Source organism: Anolis carolinensis, chromosome 1, assembly GCF_035594765.1.
Source record: "Anolis carolinensis isolate JA03-04 chromosome 1, rAnoCar3.1.pri, whole genome shotgun sequence".
Lineage (NCBI taxonomy): Eukaryota > Metazoa > Chordata > Lepidosauria > Squamata > Dactyloidae > Anolis > Anolis carolinensis.
The window spans coordinates 283235285-283260021 of record NC_085841.1 but is presented as its reverse complement, the minus strand read 5'-3'; the positions used below and the strand labels follow the sequence as shown (position 1 = coordinate 283260021).

The 24737-nt window shown below is 41.1% G+C and overlaps 1 protein-coding gene across 6 annotated transcripts in view; it reads left to right on the top strand.

Annotated features, from left to right (window-relative positions):
* Positions 1 to 24737, top strand: part of mettl15 (methyltransferase 15, mitochondrial 12S rRNA N4-cytidine) — a 206200-nt gene that overhangs the window by 52967 nt on the left and 128496 nt on the right. For all 6 annotated transcript variants that reach the window (XM_062967772.1, XM_062967771.1, XM_008118087.3 and 3 more), the window contains exon 3: positions 19292 to 19428. In XM_062967772.1, the coding sequence (XP_062823842.1) occupies positions 19292 to 19428 (137 nt within the window). The remainder of the gene's footprint in view (positions 1 to 19291; positions 19429 to 24737) is intronic.

Genomic DNA, 24737 nt, shown 5'->3' with positions numbered 1-24737 from the left:
ACCTATATGTGTAAACGATGACTCAAAAAAGCATAGTTCCTTATGAGTAATGCATTATAAGGCATGTTATACCATGTTTCCCTGAAAATAAGGCAGTGTCTTATATTAATTTTTGCCCCCAAAGTTGAGCTAGGTCTTATTTTCAGGAGATTACTTATTTTTCCATGAAGAAGAATTGACATTTATTGTTGAACAAAAAAATGAACATTTATCATATTCTGTACAGTAGTTGCCATCACAAACCAGAATAACCAGACAAACTGTGAATCCTATCAAGAATTTCCATGTACAACAATCTATGGTACACACATTTACCAATCCTGTATGCTCTGGTATTCTGTTCAGTGGGCATGCTTCCAAACAAAAACTTTGCTAGGTCTTACTTTCAGGGGAGGCCTTATATTTAGCAATTCAGCAAAACCTCTACTAGGTTTTATTTTCAGGGGATATCTTATTTTTGGAAAAACAGGGTAGCTGTCTCCATGTTTTCGTTGTAATTCATAAAGCTTAAAGTAGCAAGTATTTTTGTTAATACCTATGTGTGGGATAGCAAAAACATATGATACCCCTGCAAATAATAGCAAAAACAAATTTATTTAAATTAAGGCTACCTTCAAAAACATTTGCTCTCCTCAAATAAGTCTGCATGTTGTGTCATGTTAATAAATGAACATTTGCTTGTTGAGTTCTTTCACGACATTCCCTCTACAATATTTTGAAGAATTAAGTACCTATAGTAAATTTTAAAAACACTAAAAGATTGATAGATTTGTTAATAGGGAGTTTGAGCTGACATTTTGACTCCTGAGCTATATATCTCTATAGCACCTTTTCAATTATTTAGACTTAAATTTTATCTTACAGGTTTTGTTACTATCTTTTCAGCTATGTTCTTGCTCAGAATGACTGTTAGCCTAAAGAAGTCAGCTCATCTGACTTTTCTTCTATCTTTTCAAAATGTTAGGTCAGATTTTACTGCCCTTTAACACATTTTCCATAAGGAATTCGGCACATGAGCTGTTCTTACAACCAGCTAGTTTTAGAGAAGAGGTGTCAGGTTGTTCTTGCCTTTTCAATAAATAACGGAAATAAGGTGCAATTCTTTAAAACAATCTTGAGAAATTTTGAGTGGCTTGGCTTGAACTGTAACTTCAGTTGTCAAAACTACTTTCTAGTTCTTTCTGAGCTTTTTGTTGGGAATGTGCTTCACTTTTCATTCTTCTACAGACAGGGTTGTTCTACTTTGCACTAAACAGATGACAGTATCTAATATCTTGAGTTTTTTATATTCCTTGCCATCCAGAGCTCACCCAAACTCTTACAGTGCTGTGTTATTGATACTTAATCCCACTGGCAGTTTAATCTGTGTTTTTAGCAGAGGATTTCAGGCTAGCCTGATTGATATAATTGTGTGACTGTTGGAGAGTCTAAATTAGAGCTGATGGGTTATTTGATATAGTAATATCTGGAAGTCTCCAGTTTATTCAGTTTAGTCAGGATAGTGGTGTTTGAATTTAGCTACAATGGCTGTGTGACTTTAAAATATCCTTTAACCTTTCCCCAGCCTCCAAACCACAAGTACTGTTGGGCTGCAATTCCCATAATCCCCTATCTGCATGGTGGATAAAGAGACATGATGAAAGTTGTCATTCAGTAACATCTGGGAACTCAAACTGGGTAAAAACTAAAGAGCACTAACTACTGTGTAAAAACCTGTACCCACAGATTCTCTGTCCGTGGATTCAACAGCCTTTTGAAGGCAACCATAAGGCTGATGTGGCCCTCAATGAAAATGAGTTTGAAACCCTTGACCTAAGCAATTGTTTTGGTTTCTACAATATTTTTCCGATTATGAAATTAAAGGGAGATACCTTCCTTTGGGGCTGGATGGTGGGCATTTTAAAGATTTTTGTAAAGTAGCATAAGAAAAAAGTGAATGTAATTGTACTGTTCTAAACATATATTCTTTTAATTAAAATCAAGGCTCACCAGTTTAATGAAATGCGACATCTTACTTAACAGTGTTCACAGTTAAACAAATTAAAACATTGTATAATGCTATAATCATAACAGATAAAAACATTTTGTGAGAGATTTTTCAAAATATTGCACAGCTTATAACTAGTTCATACCTAATAATAAACTGAGTTTGATAATTGGGTTTAATTAAAGCTATTTGGGGGAAAGGTAGGGCATGTGAAGTTAGGATTAGTATCTGTATTAAACATCTTTTCTGCACTCCAGTCAAGTGTAATAAGATTTCTTTGGGGAAAAAATTGATTGACCTCACTTCAATCAACAACAGTAGGGTATGCCCCATGCTTTATTGCTGAATGCTAAGACAGACTGACAGTGGTAGACAGCTGATTGGGCTGTCAAACTGATGCACAGGTGGTTCAATGGAAAGCAATTAGAACTCTTGAATCTTTTTCTTTTACATTTTATAATCTTAAACAGGTTGAATTAACAATTGGAGAGATCTTACAGAAGTATTTTCTAAAATACGAGCTGAATATGAGCTGGATCTCATGCGTACATATGAAACTGCTTATATTTATATTAAGATATTCACATGTGTGCATATAAGGTTCAGTGCATCACGGAGGTAAAAAAAAAAAAATTAAAAAATTTCCACCGGATGTCCCTCGTATGCCTTCAATCTTGATCTGCTATAGAGGAAGGCTATGAGGACAGAACCACACTACTGAAGGACAAAAAAAAAAATCAATAGCACTATGTTGGAAAGAGCACTACCACAACCTCCTGAACTGCAGCTCCAATGTGGCCGAAGAGGTTCTCTCACAAATCCCACAACAACAAACCAGGGATGAGCTTGCAGCACTGCCTGGTCTGGAAGAAGTCAGCAATGCCATCAGCCAACAAAAGAAATAAAGCCACCAGACTTAATGGAATCCTCATTGAAATCTTTAAAGAGGCTGGACCTGAGCTGACACAGCAACTCCACTAGCTCATTGAAAAAGTGTGGGTGACTGAGAAATTCCAATAAAACTTCAAGGATGCCATCATCATCACCCTTTTCAAGAAAGGGGATAGAAAAGACTGCGGAAACCATTGAGGTATCTCCCTTCTAACCTTCACTGGGAAAATCCTCGCAAGAATCCTTGCAAACCGCCTGCTACCTGTCTCAGAAAGCACTCTCCCAGAATCCCAGAATGGCTTCTGCCCCTCCAGAGGAACAGTGGGCATGATCTTCACTTGCACGACAGCTCCAAGAAAAATGCAGGGAACAAAATCAACCTCCTTACATGACATTCATTGACCTTGCAAAGGCATTTGACACAGTGAATCGCAGAGCTCTCGGGACCATTGGCCAAAAAATCGGGTACCCTGACAAATTTGTGAGCATCCTGCGGCTCCTCCATGATGACATGATGACAACGGTCTTGGACAGCAGTGGCTCCCAAAGTGACCCTTTAAGGTGGAATCAGGTGTCAAACAGGGATATATACCTGAACCTTATTTTCCATCTTGATCGCTATGATACATCATCTTGTTGATGGGAAGCTTCCCCCCAGAGTGGAAATCATCTATCGGACAGATGGCAAGCTATTTAACCTCAGAAGACTGAAAGCCAAAACCAAGGTCACAACAATATCTGTTATAGAACTCCAATACGTTGATGACAACATAGTCTGTGCGCATTCAGAAGAAGATCTACAAGCTACTCTAAACACTTTTGCAGAAGCATACAAGAAGCTCGGCCTCTCATTGAACATCGAGAAAACCAAAGTGCTCTTCAAGCAGGCACCAGCCAACCCCTCTGCAATGCCGGGAATACAACTTAATGGTGTAACATTAGAAAATGTTGACCATTCCTGCTACCTTGGCAGCCATCAACATTGACACTGAAATACAACACCACCTGAGTTCTGCGAGTGCAGCATTTCTCTGAATAAACCAGAGAGTGTTTGAGGATCGGGACATCTGTTGTAGGGACACCAAGATACTTGTTCATAAAGCTATTGTCCTCTCAACCCTGCTATACACCTGTGAAACATGGACTGTCTACATACGTCACACACAACTCCTGGAAAGATTCCATCAGCATTGCCTCCAAAAAATCCTGCGAATCTCTTGGGAAGACAGGCAGACAAATGTCAGCGTGCTGAGATAAGCAAAGGCCATGTCACGCCCAGGGCAATGAGAGCACTAAGAACCGACACACGGAGGCCAAAAACTATCTAATATCTTTATTAAAGAAATATGTAAGAATAATAAAAACAAGTAGGAAATATAGTCCAATAAAAGACCTTTCAGGAAAGGTCAGAAATAGTCCAAAATTATATTGTCCAATATTTTATATTAGAGTCCAAAGTTAAAGATCCAAACCGAAACACACTCTATTTGCAAGCAATAGAGTGGGGAAACGTCCAAATTCTTTCCAAAGTTCAGAGTAAGTCCAAAACAAAGTTAGAAACAAGGCTTGAAACTAAAAACAAGGTCCAAGGCTGGGAACAAGGCAAGATAGTTCTTGAATACTTGGCTAGACAAGGCAAGGCAAGGAACTGGAGTTGTGGACTTTGCGAAGTCCACACTTGGCTGGAACCACGAAATCACTCCCGAAGTAGATCTGTTGACTCCGCACGGAATTCTTCGTGTCGGGCACTTTTATCCCGGTTTCATTTCTCTGCAAAGCAGGTGTCCAGCTTCCTTTCCCAAGGGAAAGGAGAATGAAACACATCTCCCTCCAGATGCGTTCCTCCCTAGAATTTCCCAGGGGAACATGGCTAATTAGCGTCTTGTTTAGCTGCTATTCTCAAGCTCCTCCGAACCTGCTCTTTCTCACTCCTGCCCGCCGCATAGGACTGTTTCCTGGGAAAAGGAGGGGAGGCAGTGGGAAAGGCCTGGTCAAGGTCTTCCGTAATGGGCTCTCGGGTAGAAACATCAACATCAGGCATCTGGAAAGATTCCGGCTCTTGCTGAGCTGGCAGAAATCCTCTATTTTCCTCCTCATCAGCCACAATGGCACTGGGACCAGGACTCCATGGCCCATGGGACATCACAGGCCACCAGCATTGAAGTGATGGTCATACGCAGTCAACTCCGCTGGACTGGCCACGTTTTCTGAATGCCTGACCACCGTCTCCCAAAGCAGTTACTATACTCCCAACTCAAGAACAGGAAATTCAATGTTGGTGGACAGGAAAAGAGATGTAAAGATGGGCTCAATGCCAACCTTAAAAACTGTGGCATAGACACAGAGAACTGGGAAACCCTGGTCCTTGAGCACTCTAATTGGAGGTCAGCTGTTACCAACAGTGCTGCAGAATTCAAAGAGGCACGAATGGAGGGCTTAAGAGAGAAGTGTGCCAGGAGAAAGGTGTGTCAAACCACAGCAGGGGAATATTATAATACTTCTTAAGTATTTGATGGGCTAGCCTACAGAAGACAGCAGATGTTTGCAACTCCACAGGTTGGGACTAGATAGGATGGTATAATTCAGTTGAACATTAAGAAAAGCTTTAATCCGCCCATTAATTTACTTATTTTTTCCACCCTCTTTGCTAACTGGGAATATCTTCTTTATGATAAGAGCAGTTTGACAGTGAAGCCAATTATCTAGAAAGCTGGTGGGCTTTCTGTCACCAGAGGTCTTCAGGCATCTGTTTGAAAGGTTCCAAATCTTGATTATTTTTTTTTTAAGAATAAGCAGGAGTTATGCTAGTTTTCCCTCCAATTTTGAGTGAAATATTTAATTCTGACTATGATTGAATAGAATAGAGAACCACAGTTCCACATCATTAGCCATGAAAACGCTGGACTTTTATCTTCTCGCTTTATTTTACGGGTTAAACCATACAGAAAGCAGGTGTATTATAACAAAATGTAATTTCTGTTGTGAAGAAGTAAGATGAATAGTAAGCTAAGTGTTTGCAGAGTTGAGGTAGAATGACTCATCCCAGTAACATCAGTGAACTTTGTAATATGGGAGAAAAATGAAATCTATAGCAATGCATTGATTTGATTTGTATTTGTAGCCATTCACTTCCTGGGGATGTTCTTGTCATATAAGTCTGTAAAGTAGATAAACATAAAAGCAGAATGAGTTCATTATAGGCAGCTACCCAGCAGTGACTGTCAATGAAATAGCAAATGCGCAGACTGACTTCTGATTTGATTCAACAGGCCAGATTCATAAGAAGATGGACCCTCTTCATTCTCCTGGAACCCTAATTGACTTGTGATAATATTGTTCATAGTACAGGCAGTCCCCAAGTTACAAACATCCAACTTACAAACAATTCATAGTTAAGAATGGAGTTGAGACAACAGGAAGTGAGAAAAATTATCTCTATGAAGGGAAATTCACTCAAAGAGTTATCAAGGGGAAAAGGTGTCACAGCTGAAGCTTTATTGCCTTGTTTTGACAACAAGATGCATTTTTCAAATGGGACAGAAGGTGAAGTGGAAGCTTCTGAACAGGCACACAGATAGCAAAACAAATTCTACAGGGGTGTTAACCCTTCCCTATGCTATCCAAAGGAGTGTGGGTAGCCGGGGGTACACTTTTAAACTCTATATAAAAATGTAATGGAATCCCTTCCTCAGACAAAACAACAAAACTACATACCCCACAACCTCAAAATTTAGCAGCACAACCCCTCATCCACGCCTCTAAGTTCATACAACAAAAATAGACAACAGGAACCACCATGGGGCCTAAAAAAACAAAAACAAAAAAACAAGAATGCTCCATTTGTGCCTGTGCCAAAACGAACCCCAGGCATGGACAGAACAACCCCCTCCCCTCAATGGGCGCTCCCGCACACTCCCCTTTACCAGCCCGAGGCACCACCCACAAACAAAAACTCACCCACTGGCCCTCAATGTCGCACCAGGCAGAAGGGACCACCAAGGCCTGGACGGAGTCCCCCGCCGCCGCCCTCCAGCGAGACCTGACCGGGGTCGGGGGAGGCGGCAAGGAGAAGCCCTGGCGGGCAGGCCTCCTCCCCGGCCACTCTCCTCTGGGACCTCCTCCTCATTGTCATGAGGGAAACAGAGTGAGGAAGGAGGAAGGGAGAGGCCTGGCCCACGTCTCCCTGTCAAACAGGCACATGGAGGTATGCAGGGGCGGGGGCCAGAAGAAGGAGGAGGGGGGAGAAAGGAAGAAACAGTTCTCCCTCAATTACTTTCAGTTTCTCCTCTTTCCCTCAATTTACCCCTCAATTATAATAAAAACAATCATAACTACAACAATAATTTTAAAAAAACGTCACAGACAACAGGCACCCAGGCACTGAAGCTTCAACGCCATTCAGTATTAATCAAGCTCCCCAATGACAAGCTCCCCAATTCTCCAAACAGAGAATACACTACAGTCTCACTTAGCCAAACTTCACTTATCCAAGATACACTACCATTTAGTACTCAATGTTTTTCAACTAAATATTGCACTGTTTCGGTGCTAAATTCGTAAAAACAGTAATTAATACATAACATTACTGTATATCATATCTAATAATTACTATGATCTAATAAGAAAACACAACAATAGAATCTCTAAAATCAGGACACAAAATACCCCCCCCCCCCAAAAAAAAACCACTCAAAAGACGGAACTTCCACACAGGGGAATTCCACACAGGAAACAATCAAGCCCAGCTAACACCTCCCAACAAAAGATTCCCTCAACCAGGAAACAACCAGCCCTCAAACCTACAAGGCCATTCAATACAAATCAAGGTAACTAATTGCAACATTCATACTTCCTGCACTCAGACTATTCATTCCTATATGACCAGGCCAACCAACAATTCCACAAGTTAGAAAACGGCCAGGCTTCAAAACACCAATACTATTCACTCCTCTTCAACCTGTCTAACCAATATTTCCCCTACATAAAAAACCCACACATTTGGAACCCATCAGGCCACTCCGTCCCATTCAACCACCCAAGCAAGGAGGCGCCTATATACAAACCGCCCAGGCTTAGAAACAGCGAAGCTATTCACTACAATTCCAGTTCGCCACAGCAACATGTGGCAGGGCACAGCTAGTGTACCTATAGAATCTATCTTGTTTGTAACTTGGGGACTGCCTGTATTCTCCTGGACTCAGCGAAATCACAATTTTACAGTGGTATCACTAACACAGTTCAAAGGATTGTGTTGAGAATCCTTCCTCTTCTATGTTCCACAAAGGAGTTTTCTATTTTTTATTGGAAACATATTAGGAAAGTTGGAATTTAGAATATGGAACTTATTCGGAATCTGGTATGTGTGTGGTCAGTATGCTTGTTGGTATCCAAATGCATTTTTGTTTTTTACTTAGACTCGGGTGTAGTGTATAATTGTTATTAGCTGGCTGTAGGAGAACAAACCAAAACTCAATCGAGCCAAATTCACAGGAGTATTTCTGTGCTTCTGGATTTGCCTGTACATTCATCCCTCCACATTTTGGAATAATGTCTGCAGATTTGATTATTTGTGGGTTTACCACCTCTTTCCTTCTCCCACCTCCGAAATCTGAGGCTGCTCCATGTATCAGTATCAGGCTTCAGGAGTGAGGAGGATCAGGTATTGCAGTGACTGCCACCAACCATCTCCAAATCTCTATCAGCCTTGAGATGCCTTCTCTTCTAGTTTTGTCCTAGACTTCATCCCTGGGGGCTGTGTTCAGCCTCTCTGCCTCTTTTATTTTGCCCTTGTCAGAAAGAAGGGAGAGCAGAGTATAAGTGGCAACCTAGACTAGAGAAATGGGCCAAAACTAACAAAATGAAGTTCAACAGGGACAAATGCAAGATACTTCACTTCGGCAGAAAAAATGGAAATCAAAGATACAGAATGGGGGACGCCTGGCTTGACAGCAGTGTGTGCGAAAAAGAACTTGGAGTCCTCGTGGACAACAAGTTAAACATGAGCCTACAATGTGATGCGGTAGCTAAAAAAGCCAATGGGATTTTGGCCTGCATCAATAGGGGAATAGTGTCTAGATCCAGGGAAGTCATGCTCCCTCTCTATTCTGCCTTGGTGAGACCACACCTGGAATACTGTGTCCAATTTTGGGCACCGCAGTTGAAGGGAGATGTTGACAAGCTGGAAAGCGTCCAGAGGAGGGCGACTAAAATGATTAAGGGTCTGGAGAACAAGCCCTATGAGGAGCGGCTTAAAGAGCTGGGCATGTTTAGCCTGCAGAAGACAAGGCTGAGAGGAGACATGATAGCCATGTACAAATACGTGAGGGGAAGTCATAGGGAGGAGGGAGCAAGCTTATTTTCTGCTGCCCTGCAGACTAGGACACGGAACAATGGCTTCAAACTACAGGAAAAGAGATTCCACCTTAACATCAGGAAGAACTTCCTGACTGTGAGGGCTGTTCGGCAGTGGAACTCTCTCCCCCAGACTGTGGTGGAGGCTCCTTCTTTGGGAGCTTTTAAGCAGAGGCTGGATGGCCATCTGTCGGGGGTGCTTTGAATGCGATTTCCTGCTTCTTAGCGGGGGGTTGGACTAGATGGCCCATGAGGTCTCTTCCAACTCTACTATTCTATGATTCTAACCACAAATTATGGCTGGCTAGTAGGCTTGATCGAGCCACGAAAAATTTGATTCTAAACTCGTTGCAAAAGTAGAGGGGGGCAGTGTTTCGTTTTTGAAGGTATTTCCGAATTTTGCCCCCAAAAAATTTCGAAATTAATGAAAATTCGTTATTTTCTAAATTAATGCGTTAATGGCGGACGCGCATGCGCAATTCCCAAAAACAGCACAGAGGGAGAGGACTTTACAGGACTCTCCCACCCTCATTTTTTGAGTGATCTTTTTCAAACTTGGTACAGTGGTAGAACACATTTAACACTGATAGCTCACCAAAATTTGGAACGTTTCCCGTATCCTCTGATTTTTGGCGAATTTTCATAGCTTTTATAATAAACCATTTTTTAATAATTGCAGAAATCTGTTCCTGGTTTGAAAGTCTTATTTCCTGTTAAATTGGGTTGTCTTTACTGTGAAAGTCATTGTTCTACTTCAGAAACTTTGTTTTTGTGGCTGAAACGTTGTTAAATTGGTGTGTGTGTGATATATACTGTGTATATATATATATAGTCCCTGCATATGTGTGTGTGTGTTTGTGTGTGTGTGTATATAGGTAAAGGTAAAGGTATCCCTTGACGTTAAGTTCAGTCATGTCTGACTCTGGGGGTTGGTGCTCATCTCCATTTCTAAGCCCAAGAGCCAGTGTTGTCCATAGACACCTCCAAGGTCATGTGGCCGGCATGACTACATGGAGTGCCATTACCTTCCCGCCAGAGCGGTACCTATTGATCTACTCACATTGGCATGTTTTCAAGCTGCTAGGTTGGCAGAAGCTGGAGCTAACAGCGGGCACTCACTCTGCTCCCGGGATTTGAACCTGGGACCTTTCGGTCTGCAAGTTCAGCAGCTCAGTGCTTTAACACACTTCGCCATCGGGGCTCATGTATATATATATAATATACATACACATCCACACAATGTGGAGAATATGTGGAAAGGTAGATAGATAGATAAGTTGGGAGCCACAGCGAAGGCACCTTCCTGGGAGCAAGGTCTAATAATAATAATAATAATAATAATAATAATAATAATAATAAATCCCTTACAATATCCAAGATGGCTCACTGCTACAGAATCTTGGGAGGTTTAGTTTGATATGGTACCATTATTGGCAGAGAAAGCTAAGCTGTAGGAGTTGAAATCCAATCATTTATCCTCCCTATAGAATCAATTTTATATGCATTTTTAGCTACAGAAAAGCTAAAATCAGGACAGTAAAAGAACAACACCCAGAAAATGGGAATTCCAGACAGGAAACAATCAGGGCCAGCTAATACCTCCCAACAAAGGATTCCCCCAGGTAGGAAGCAGCCAGGCTTTGAAGCTGCAAGGCTATTCAATGCTAATCAAGGTGACCAATTGCAACATTCACACTTGCCTCCCACAGACAAGAGTTCTTTCTCCCACCCTGGACCTTCCACAGATATATAAACCCCACTTGCCTAGCTTCGCACAGACGTCAAAACCTCTATGTCTGCCACAGATGTGGGTGAAACATCAGGAGAGAATGCTTCTGGCACATGGCCATAGAGCCCGGAATACATACCACAACAGTGTGATCCCGGCCATGAAAGCTTTCGACAACACAACCACAGTATCCATTCAAGTTCATGTAGCGTGGTATGGAGAGACCTTTATTGGGGGGAGGGAGGGTGCGAATCTGGGCCCCTGGGAGTCGTAGTCCTCCCTCCCTCCCTCCCTCCCTCCCCGGGAGCAGCCAAGGACGGGCCTGGCCCACACCCCCTCGCATCCCGGGCCTCTTCCTCCTCACCGCCGGGCCCCTCTCTGTCTCTCTCGGTCTCTCCAGGCCTGAGCTGAGGCGAGGCGGCGGCGGCCATTTCCCCCCTCCGTCTTCCTCCTCCTCCTTGGCCTCCTTCCCCCTCGCCCCCTCCCATTGGCTGAGCCCGTGACGCCCCTTTTGCTGAGGGGCAAAAGGAAAGGGCCTGAATGGTGGGAGTTTGGGTGATTTGCAAAAGCTTTTTTTTCCTAACGAAAAAAACGACGACATAACGAAAAACGGCCTCTCGCGATTCGAAACCGCGATATCCAGACGTGTGGACAACCAATGCCGTATATTGCTTCAAAACAAACGAAAATAACGAATTAATAACGGTTAACGGGGAAAACGAATTATTTGAGCAAGCCTACTGGCTAGTAAAGAACCAGCATGGTGTAATGGTTTGAATATTGGTCTGACTCTGGAGACCAGGGTTTGAATCCCCCCTCAGCCATGGAAATCTACTAGGTGAACTTGGGCAAGTTACATTCTCAGCCTCAGAGGAAGACAAAGGCAAACCTCCTCTGAACAGATTTTACTAAGAAAACCCCATGATAGGGTTACCAGTAAGAAACAACTTGAAGGCACACAATAGTACAACAACACTAAGCCGCTCCTAGGTTGTAGTCTTCCAGAAGAGATTCTACAGCTGAATTTGAAACAGCATTAAAGAACTGTCTTTCCTAGTAGACCTATCCAGATGGTTTTCTATTGTGAATATTAAATATTAATTTTAAATTATGTAGTGGTTGTTTACAATATATATTGATAATATACATACTTTTAAAAACTAATGTTTAACTGGTTTATGTGTTAAGTGTTTTTTAACTGAAGGTCTCTATTTGAATATCTTCCCTGTCTCAATCTATGGGGACAAGTGAGGAAGAAGAGGGAGGAGAAGGAGAGTATTAGTACAGTTCAAGGTGATGGTGTTTATCTTTAATGTAGATTGTCACCTTTTGTGGAGTTAGAAGTTAGACATGCAGTAAATAAATAATTTTTCAAATTATTAATTGTAAGACAGGTATTTGACTTTAGAAAAGCATGATACTTACCAGACGCACCCTTATTTCATCAGGTATCTTGAAAATCATCCTTTGAAGCCTATCTAGTAAAGAGAAAGCCTATAGTAGTTCTTGATCATACTTTTTAAAAAGCTAGTTTCAGTAAGTGGCAAGCATGTTCTTGACCGTATAACACAGAATCAGGTCTTTTCTGTGAGAGTAATTTGCAGCGCAGCAGTAGTTGGATGGAATCAGTGGAACGCAGAACGAAGAGACATCAGAGACGTTGGTAAAACTATATACAAAGTTTTACTGACTTCAGTAATAATCAAGACAAACAGGCTTGCAGACAAAAGACGAACACAGGACTCTCACTCTAGGCAGACAGAACTCGACTCAACTCAGAACAGAACTGAACAGAACTGATGCAATCAGTAATGCACAAACACTTGTGTCTGGACACTCCCTAGCTCCAGCCACACATCAAGGTCAACACAGCTTTTCAGTAATTAACTCTTTCCAGACTATGTTACACTCTGGATGATGCAATTAGGATGCAATACAGGCAAGACACAAATTTCATTTAAACACTACCAATACACAAATCCCACATTAACATTCTCCTGAGCTATTGTTCATGTTCCTATAGTTTGTCCCAGTAAACAGTTGTTATTTCAACATTTACTATCTTAATTGCAACAAAGAGACCTTCTCTTGACCTAAGAGAAGAGTAGTTAACATCAACATTGTAACTGAAATGACTTTAGAAGATTTCACCATGTATACATTTTAAATTCTTTTATTTAATATTTTTGCCCACATTTAATCAATGATTTGATGTTTCAGGTTGCCCTTTGACTCTGCTGTCTTCTTAACAATGTTAAAATATGAGAGGTTCTCACAAAGGTTTATCAATTATAAATATGAAGGCAGGGCAGCTGAAAATGGGAAAAGAACAATCAACTGTTTGAGCAGCAATTATCTATTTTTTTAAATAAAATAGTGAGCAGTTCACCTAAATTGTAGCTGAAAAGAGCTATAGGAATCTCCCATTTTTCAATGCTTCGCTTTTCTATGACCCACGTATGCCCTTCTTAACTGTGCAACTGAAAGAGTCTACTAGAATATTATCCTGATGTGGTATGTATAGGTGCACTAGTGTTCGTTGTGGTGGATCCAGTGCCCTCTTGTTTGTTTACATAGTAAATGTTGACTGACAAAACCTGCATGGCTGTCCCTTTTATAGAGCACTTGAACACCTTCAAGGCTTTGAGGGTTATTAACATCTCCAGGGTGTTGATGTGGAGATGGTGCTCTGTTTGCCAACCATTTCCCCTGGATCGTGAGGCCTGTGAAATGAGTGCCCACCTAAAGCATCCAAGGCCATGAGGGTCATAGCCTGTGGAGGGCAAAAGAGCATGCATTTTGGCTAGGCTGGCAGATTAGAGTATCTGAGATGGGATCATCAATCTCTTGAGTACTGAGTCTCACAGTGGATTGAAGTGCTAGAGGAACTGTAACAGTAAAATATGAGGTTACCATCATGATAGCAAGAAATCTCAATAGTTTGTGATCAGTTCTGCCTGCAGCATTGCCATATCCGAAAGCTGACTGAGAGGTCTTCAATGTTTGAGTTTGGCCTGGTTGAAGAAGGCTTGGGCAAGATTTCTCTGCTGAAGAGAAGAGACTGGGGTTAGATAAGATTTCTTGATATTTACTTGGAAGCCCAGATTGACAAGAAGTTGCAAGGTTGTGTACATGTCATTCATTGTGGCCATGATCAGCTAATCATCCAGGCATGGGAAATTGCGGTGCCCAGAATTGGATGAAGTATTCTAGGTGAGGTCTGACCAAAGCAGAATATTATTTATGAATGGGTTAAGTACAATCAGAAATCTAGATATTTCCCACATATTTGTGTATCAAATATATATTTGTGTGACAGCAGTGGAAGAATATGCGTAACAAAAAGCCATGTACTATGAACGATATAAAAGTAAATCTTGAAATATACTGTTAAAGAACATTGCTAAAGGGATTTAGACCAGCAAATCAAGTAAAGCACATTATGTCTTCTTTAAATGCAAAATTAAGACAATGAAATTCCACAGTTATTACACTAAATTAGAAGAGAAAAGACACCGACATGGTTTATCTACTAACATCATGAGAGACTTGAATGTTTTCTAAAGTGTACAGTCACAAATTGATTATAAAATCCCTATGAGGATCTTGTAACAGAGTATCATAACTATAGAGGTGTGACTCATTGCAGGAAATGTTTGTTCAATAATCTTTTCTGGTATTTACAGGACTAGGGGATAAAATGTCATTCATTTGTACAGAATTTAAAGCGAGAAAACAGAAGAAATAAAGGGTTGTTGTATGTCTTTCGGGCTGTGTGGCCATGTTCCAGAATGCTTCTGGAACATGGCCACACAGCCCGAAAGACATACAACAACCCTGTGATTCTGGCCATGAAAGCCTTCGACAACACAGAAGAAATAAACCAGGCAAACTAGAAAGTAGAAGCAAACCAATGATGCCACTTGAAAGAGTGATGCTGTGAAGTTAGCCTATCAAATGTGCCCCAAATAGCCAAGCAAATATAGCACAGTGCATACCTTTGTTTCCTCTTCTGTGTGTACTTTGTATAAATGCTAATACAGATTAGTGACTTTTAAAAAAACTCTTCTGGTAATCTCTGACCTAACACAGCTCTATCATAGAGTTATCACAGCAGGTTTTCTTCAGGGGAAATCGATCGTTGCCTTCCTCTACAACTGAGAGCATGTAATTTACTCAAGGGTTTCCATGGCTGCGTAGGGATTTGAACATGGCTTCCTAGGAGTCACATTCCAACACTTAAACCATTGCAACTTGCTGGTTTTCCTATATTTTGTTGTTAACTGCTGTCTGGCCAGTTTTGATGTATAGTTAGTCAGCCCTTAATATTCACAGATTCTGTATCCATAGATTCAGTCATTTACTTCCCAAAAGCAAAGATTTGGTAATTTTATTTAAGAGGCATAATTTTCCTATGGCACTGTATATATGGGGCTTGAGGATCCGTGGATGTTCATATCCATGGTGGTGGTTGGAATAAAAACTCAGCAGATATCAAGGGCCCACTGTATTGGGGAGACCTCAAAAACACATATTCAACAGCTCTGCTTGGGTCCTATAAAGTCTGGGTTGCAGATTCATTGTATATATATCTACCTGTAATATAGCCCCACTCTTTCCTATTGTCTCCCACTTTATTAAGCATTATCATCCTATATCATGAAACAATGAGTCCTTATGGAGAGGAGGAGGATTAAGTACATCTATATGCACTCTTGCCTAGCTGCTAGTATCCGACCTGTTGATCTGCGGTTTGCCACCCCCCTCCAACAATTTTAGGGTAATTTTAGAAATATGTTAAGAATTTAATATGTTTGTAATTTTGTGTATTGGGTCACATTTGGTTTATTTGAGTTGTTTTGTCATTTATTGAGGTGTTTTTTATTTGTATATTATTGTTGGCATTAAATGTTTGCCACTGTGTATTTGTTGTAAGCCGCCCAGAGCCCCCCAGAGATAGGGCAGGCTATAAATAAAGTTTCATTCATTCATTCATTCATTCATTGTTTCATGATAAGTGTAAAATACAAGAAAGCCTGAGACAGCTTGGTCATTTTCACTTCTTGGAAGAATTTAGGCTTTGTGTGATCTAGCACTCATTTATTTGTCTTTTCCCACTCTATGGTATCTATAGAATTGTCCATTAGTACGGCATTTCAAACTAGTTAATTATCTTACCTGCTTTTTTCACTGTCTTAAGAAACCCACCTGAGTTATACTGTATATACTGACATATAAGTTAGCTTCATGTAGAAGCCAAGGGCAGGTTTAGGTGCCAAAATTATAGATTTTGGTATGTCCCATTGAAGGGAAGGTGTCAGTGCTGTCTTTTAGTTCTCTAAGGATGGACTAAACTCACACCTTTTGCCATTCTACTCAGAGAAAGGAATAGGTTTTTTTTCATAAGAGTTAAGATTCTTACATTGATCCGTGGAGCTTGAGTTTTTCACTAAAACTTCTGGACTTACACATGACAGTAATCTAGAGTAAGGGAAGAGGGCTCATCGGGAATCTGAAAAGGGGATTTTACACTGAAGAAAAAAAGTTAAATGTTATCTGGAGCTCAATAAACTTCTTCAGGATGGCAGCAAGTTGTACAGCTGCATCAAATGGTGTAAATGCACAAATGTAAACAGATACTACTACTGGCCGGAGGTTGATTGTAATCAGTTATCTTCCTATCTAGGCATTAAAAAGGAAGTGGGAAAATAAAGACAAAAGGAATACTGGTGAACAACCATTTGGTGATTACTTTTTTTAAAAAGAATGGAAGAATAATGAAAAAAAAATAGGACTAGGACAATGAGAGGAGCAGCCCCCTCCCCCCCGATACCCATGAGGTACCAGTGCAGCCTCCATTCCAATAGTTGCCCACCCTTACGTTATGCCATATGAAATGTAAGCATGAAACTAGCAGAATGGAATTTTTAAACATCAGAATATGTGAAATCATTCAAATACCATCTTTTCAAGCAGTACTAGTAGCATTTCATGAAGAAAATAAATGAAAAGTGATATGATTCAGCAGTGGCAACTTAAGAATTGTTTACTGTTTCCTTGTTTTCAGTATATCCTAAGCTTTTTTGAATTATCGTTTTGAATCGTGCATATGTATTGTGATCTTGTCAATGTTTGAGTACAACATTTCCCTTGTGAGGTCTCAGGGACCTGTGATTCATGACCCCGCAGCCATTATAGATCAAACTAAAGAGGATATGGGTTTTTTCCCATCTCAGCAAGATTCTGTTCCATTCCAGATGTCCCCTGTTGACATTTTGGTGCCAAAGCCAATTACGGACACCCTTGAAACAGAGCCTGGTTCCCCGGAAAGTGTTGTGTTTGATAGGAAGTCTTTTCTCAAAACACATCGCTCCCATAAGGAGTTTCTGAGACGAAGTGCAAGATTAGCGGAGAGGGGATTATAATTAAACCGTTTCCCTTGGGAAGTTTCGGGGAGGCAGGCATGTTGAAACAGCTACTTTCTCTGGGAACAATAGGGGAGTTAAACACCTGTTGGGGGGAAGTCTTGAACTTCCATAAAAGTTCTACACTGAGCTCTCCCTATCGCGGTGTCAACGTGACTAATCAAAGAAGAACATCGTCCCTTGTTTCCGAGCTCCTAAGCGGCCTTTCGGTGCGCTTACTCACGAGTAGACCGGGAGTTGTGTTTTCACTCCTGTTCAAGTTTGGACTGCGTTTCAGATCCACCACGAATTACCTTGCCTAGCCTCGAATCCTTGTCTGGACTTAACTTCAAGAATCTCCCGGAGAATACTTGCTCTTTCCCCACTCAAACTTCCAAAGAGTTTGAGTGTGTTTCGGTTATTGGATTGTAGACTTTGGACTCTAATACTGGACATATAACTTCATTTATTTGGACTATTTTTGATCTTTCTTATAAGGACAATTGCTTGACTATATACTCTGCATACTTTTGTTTTATTCTTTTATTGCATTAATAAAGATATTAGATTGTTTATTGGCCTCCATGTGGTTTCCAGTACTCACGCAGCCTAGAGGTGTTACATCCCTATAGGTTAATAGTGCAGATCAAGGTAGCCAATGCTCTAAGTTTGCAGAGGTAGTGAACTAGGAAATCAATACAGAAGAGTCGTGTCAGGATGTAGTATAATCCAGGATCAAGCAAAGGGCTGTCAAACATTGTTTTACAGATTTCAAGGTGCAGTTGTAGAGAAGGAAGAAGCAAGAAGTGAACTTTGATTTTTCAGGTTTCAGATTTTTCAGATTTCCCAGTGAAGCTGGCAAAGTCATTTTATAAGAGTTGTGTCAGAGAGTTAGCTATGGAAACAAAGGTGAGCTATCCAAGATCTGTATTTCTTGCATTGCAGAGGGATTGTTTGGTGACTGACTGAAAAGCACTTTGGTTTTCTTGATGTTCAGTGAGAGGCCAAACTTCTCGTATGCTTCTGCAAAGGTGTTTTGAGTGGCATACAGATCTTCTGAGTCTGCACAGACTACGTTGTCTTCGGTATATTGAAGTTTTATAACAGATATTGTAGTGATCTTGGTTTTGGCTTACACATCCCCAAAACCTATATCCCGCACCAGATAGCCCACTTCCCCACATCCTAGTACCCTTCACCATGACTTCCATCACTAATGCACTTTGAAGCCTTTAAGCCAATTTATCTATCCTTGTTCATATCCTAATCATAAATTCCTAATGGAGCCCTTCTATGTCACTGACTCTCCACTCAAATATGCAGTGGCCAGCTTCCACTTTTCCAGAAAGTTCTCATTACTTTTGTTCCTCCTATTATTGGTTAATTTGGCCATTAGCATATATTCCTTCATTCCTTCCCTCTAATCCTTTTGTGTTAACATTTTCCCCATTTCCTCTTTCAAGTAGGATTATCCAGTGAAGATATGATGTGCATATCACCAAGAACCCCATCTACACTGCCATATAATGCAGTTTCAGAATGTAATTTAACTGCATTGAACTGCATTCTGAAACTGCATTATATGGCATTGTATATGGAGCCCAAGTCAATTCATGTCAGCCAATATTATTAAATGTGAAAGTAACTATTGTAACTCTTAGAGCAATGCTTACCTCATTTGTATGAGCTAGATCTGAAACTATTAAAGAATTACCTTTCCTTGGGACCTTCAGTAACTTCTAGGAGTATGTTACAAATATTTCTACTTATTCCTCTGTATACATGGTTTTTATTTTAATCACATAACTTAAACTGATAATATTTATGCATGTTGTTTTAATAAATACACAAATTAATGGCAGTTCATGTAAAGGCTTATATGTTTCTTCTTATTATATAGTAATAACAAACATTATTTTTTCCTGCTAGTGTATTCTTGATATGACGTTTGGAGCTGGAGGCCACACCAAGGCACTTCTGCAAAAGGAAATGGATATTAAATTATATGCACTTGACAGAGATCCCACAGCTTATGAACTAGCTCAGCGGCTTTCTGACTCTTACACGTGAGTACAGTTCTTATTAGTGCTGACAACTTTGCATTGTCAGTGTATGCTTGGATATACAGGTACATTTATATATGTATATGTGGGATTCCCCCTAAATAGACTTTCTGTGTTTAGAGATGTAAAATATCCATAAAATTAGGAGTTCCGGGGGTGGGAGTAGAGATCCCCTTCTTTCCTGTCCCACTCACCTCCAAAAAAAGTACATTCTCTCACAACAGATTCAAAGCCACCTTTTTTTAGATTTGTTGTTAACTGCTGTGAAGTCAACTTCTACTTATGTGACATATGGTTGACAGACCTTCAGGCACCTATCATCAACAACCCAACTCGGGTCTTGCAGACTCAGGGCATCTGTAACTTCCTTGATTCAATATATCCACCTGGAATGTGTGCTTCTTTTTTTCTTCCTGCCTTCTACTTTTCCAAGCATGGTTACCTTTTCAAGTGAGTCTTATCTTCTCATAATATGTCTAAAGTAAAACTGTCTCAGTGTCATTCTGGCTTCTAGGGAGAGTTCACATTTGATTTGCTGTAGGACCCATATTTATTCTTAATGTTTTAAAAATGACATTTTATAAATTATTTCAATTATCTTTATAATAGCTCTAGCTCTATTGTAAAACTCTTTATGATGACTTTTTAATCATTAAAAGATGGGTGGGTGGAATGTTGCATAAATATTTAAATCATGTGTTTCTATAACTAAGACAAAATTTGAGAGTATACAGTATATGTTAGGGCACACTTTTGACCAAACACTAAACCCAGAATTTACCCTCCAGAGAAAATACACCTTCTCCTAGCAGAGATGTTCATGGCAAATCAAGCATCCCAAGAGATAACCTGAAACCAATTCACTAATAACACATTTTCAAGGCTCAGGCCAGGTGGTCTAGTATTAAAGTACTCCCCCACATTTGTGGGTTAACTTTTTCATGTTTCATCATGTACTTGATTATTATGTTCTCTTTAGGAAACTATTCTCAACTTTTGACATAAGAAAGAACACTTATCTAGGAATCTTTTGCCATCTAGGCTATTTCTGTGATGCACTTTGGAATCACCCTGGAGGACCTAGACATTTCTAAAGGGGAGTTCTCTCAGGTTAACAAAAATGTTTTGCAATTCATTTTTTCCTACTTTTGTAGTGGTCCTGCACCCCAAACCCTAGCAAAAGTGTAAGGACTTCTGTATACTGTATTAAATACCTACTGTCATTGCTTCTGACTCATCCATATCTTGTTTTCAATACTTGCTTCTGCTGTTTGTATCTTCTCTCGCTGTTTGAAACTGGCAGTCAAACATTATAACATTTCATAACCAAATTATATATTGATCTCATAGGTAGATCTAACATGGTAAGTGTGTTTGTGTTAATGTGTAACATTTCAATAGGCCAAAAGCTCATTTCATTTTTGAATACCTTTAGCTGTTTTCTTTCTAGCTGTGAAAAGTCTTTACTGAAGATGCAGAACTGTTTTAATAAGAAAAAGAAATGGGTCAGACCCTATTAAGTATTCAGTGTGTGGGAAGGAATCCTTTGACGTGCATTCTGGGGAAGCCTATAAGTTAGAAATTGCTGCAGAGATTCCAGAACAAAATAAAATTCTGTCAGTAGCAATATATATTACAGTAAAACCTTTTACACCCACTGAAAGCAAAAGGTTACCAAGATGCCTGAAATCTAGCACCTCTGGAGTATCACTACAAACTAAAAAGGATGAGAAACCTATGCAAAGCCTACACAGTGAAGTGACGCTGTTATAATATACTGAACTGTAAAGGAAACCATACCTCAGGTGTAGGAAGAATTAAATTCATCTTCAATATATATTTATTGACAGTCGAAAGTGTTATGGCTTTTTGTTTTGTTTTGAGGTGAAACTCAGTTTATTGTAACAGAATAGACTCATTTTGTTTTTTTGTGTGAAATTTTGAATGCATATCCTGCCTGGTGTGTGTAGTTGTAATAATTTATTCATGTTTACTGCATTAGCTCCAATAGCTTTTTTAGTTTTCAGTGAGTTTATAACAGCTGAGATATCTTTGCCACATTGGCATTGTGTCATGAAGATGCACCCTATCCATCCCGAACATCATCTACCAGATATTTCTTGCAAAAATAAATTGATGAATTGGCCCTTTGAGTAGCTGCCCAGATAACCACAGAGATTTTTGCATATTTGAATGCGATCTCCTGCTATCAGAAACGTTTTTATTATTACTATGTGATTACAACATATTCACTACACAAAATCAATTCAGGAAAATCAAGTTTTGGTGGGGAATTTAACATATGGATTACAATTCATATGCAAAAAATAATATATTACTGTGTTTCACCTAGGAAACAGCACATAGACATTAAATCAGTCCTAGACAAACTTCGGCCTTCCCGACGTTTTGGATTTAACCCCCAGAAATCCCAGCCAGCTTACCAGCTGTTAGGAATTGTGGGAGTTGTAGTCCAAAACCCATGGAAGGCTGAAGTTTGCCCTTGTCTGATTTAAATTATATGTTCCCTGCCACTAGACAGGCAACCCCCAAGTTACAAAAAAGATTCTGTAGGGACAGGCACTTTTTGTAAGATGGTTTAGGTCCAGGCTTTTTGACTGACCACATCCCCTTTTGTTTATTTCCAGGTTTGCCTCCCTATATGAATCAGCCTGAGTATTGAGCATCTTGAGTATTGAGAAGGGTCTCTCAGAGGGTGGGGGGTATCTTGTACATTTCTCCATATGATTATATTTTTAAATAATTGTATGCCTTTGGATTATTTTTTTAAAAACCCCTTTGGAAACCATTCCCCTCCACCAATTTTAGCCTAATTTTAGAAATGTTTCAATGAGATTTTAAAGAAAAATGTTTGTAATTATGTGTATTATATCACATTTACTTGAGCTGTTGCTGTCATTTACTGAGTTGTTTTGGATTTGTTTGTATATAATTGTTGGCACTGAATGTTTGCCATTGTGTATTTGTTGTAAGCTGTCCTGAGTCCCCTCGAGGAGATAGGGCGGGCTATAAATGCCCCATCTGCACCTGCTATGCCCTTGTGCGCTGGCATGGACACTGCTGTATTTTACTCTCAAGCATTGCCTCCCTTACAGCACGGCTCTACAAGCGTCTCTACAAGCACCTCGTGTGCAATGCCACATCCCTCTACTATGGGTAAGCGAGAGCATTATTACGAAAGCAGCCCCCAAATAGGGGCATCATTGCCACTCCCCTGCCTAAGGCACGTTGGGGCAGAGGTATCTGGATGAGCCCTGCTGGAGTTCCCCTTACCTGGATCATGGCTAGCATTATTCCCCTTTGCCATCGCGGGGGTCCGTCAGCAGCCATTCTCGCAGCCTGTCTCAGGCATCACCTCCAGACTCCCCTTGCAGGGATGGGATCTGCAGTGTATATTTCATCTGATTGGCCTCAAGGGGAAGTTTGTTACCCCCTGCCGGCCATGGGCACCATTCAAAGCATTTGTCAGGATCCAGGCTACAGAACACCAATAACCAAGCGCAGAGGCCGGATTCTATCTAATATCTTTATTATAGGAATATATAAAGTCAATAAAAACAAGTGAAGAATATAGTTCAGAAGTAGACCTTTCAGGAAAGGTCAAATATAGTCCAGGGAAACAATGTCCAATATGTGATATTAGAGTCCAAAGTTATAATCCACTTGACCGAAACACACACTATTTGGCAAGCAATAGTGTGGGGAACTGTCCATAGTCTTTTGAGGCTTAAGGTAAATCCGAAGGAAACTGGAAAACAAGGCTTGAGACTAGGAAGCAAGGTCTGCTTTAAAACGCAAGACTTGAAACTTGGCAAGATCAAACTTGAAACAAGGCAAACATGAAACAAGAACTGAGTCCATAGAAGTCCGTGGAACAAGGCAAGGCTGGAAACTTGATCCGGGAAACAGGGAACTGGAGTACGAAGTCTACACACGATCTCACACCTCAAGCTGACGAATTGACTCCGCAAGGTTTCCTTCGCGGCAAAACCCCTAAATAGGGTCTCGTTTCCCGCCAGAAGAACACTTTCCCTGGAGAACTAGAAGTGAAACCCAACTCTGTCCAGATGCATGACTCCTTAGAATTTCCCAAGGGAAGCAGACTTAATCAGCTAATTGTTTGGCTGCGATTCTGGCGCTCCGGCGATTTGCCTCCCTCGCTCCTCTATCTCTATTATAATTGTCCTTTCGAGAAAACGGGGGAGAATTCTGCCCAAGGCTTGTTTGGCTGACTTCTTGAGGGCAAACATCCTCCAGGTGCAGGGGCTCCGTTTCTGGCTGAAACGGTGGAAATCCCATGTTTTCCTCCTCGTCTGACCCAATAGTACTAGGAATAGGACTACAAGGCCCATGAGACATCACACTATCCCCCTCCTCAAGGCCCCTCTCCAACATGGGCCCTCTCTGCAGGGCGCGGGGCCGCGGCTTGGCAGGATAGGCCTGATGGAAGCGGCGGACTAAGTCGGGGGCATGAACTGTGGAAGCGTTTTCCCAAGAGCGTTCTTCGGGGCCAAAACCCACCCAGTCAATGAGATACTGAAGGCAGCGGCGATGAAAGCGAGAATCCAAAATGTCCTGAACCTCGAATTCCTCCTCCCCGTCCACCAAAACAGGGGTGGGGGCCGGCCGGTTCGCATCAGGGCGTACACCATCCGCCGGAAGGAGCAGGGAACGATGAAACACTGGATGAATGCGCATGGAGCGCGGAAGTTGGAGTCTGAAAGTCACGGGGTTAAGTTGTGCCACCACTGGGTAGGGACCAATGAAACGGGCATCTAGCTTCCGGCAGGGACGGTGGGAGGGCAAAAAGCGAGTGGACAATAGAACCCGATCTACCTTGATCTCGGGGCCCGGCTGGCGATGACCGTCAGCGTGGCGTTTATAGTCCTCCTTGGCTTGATCCAGTTGCTGGTGCAAGAGTTCTTGCACTGCTGTGAGTTCCTGCAGCCAGTCCTCTGCTGCGGGGACTTCTGAGGTTTCAATGACAGAAGGAAAGAAACGTGGATGGAAACCGTAGTTTGCAAAGAACGGGGTTTCCTTAGTTGAAGCCTGGACACCGTTGTTGTAGGCAAACTCTGACAGAGGTAATAGGGAAGCCCAATTGTCCTGTTGATAATTTACATAACAGCGAAGGTATTGTTCCAAAGTGGCATTGGTGCGCTCCGTTTGCCCATCCGTTTGGGGATGGTGAGCTGAAGATAAACGAGAGTCTATGCCCAATAGCTGTTGCAGTGCCTTCCAGAACCGAGAGGTGAATTGAGATCCACGGTCAGTGACCAAACTCTTGGGCA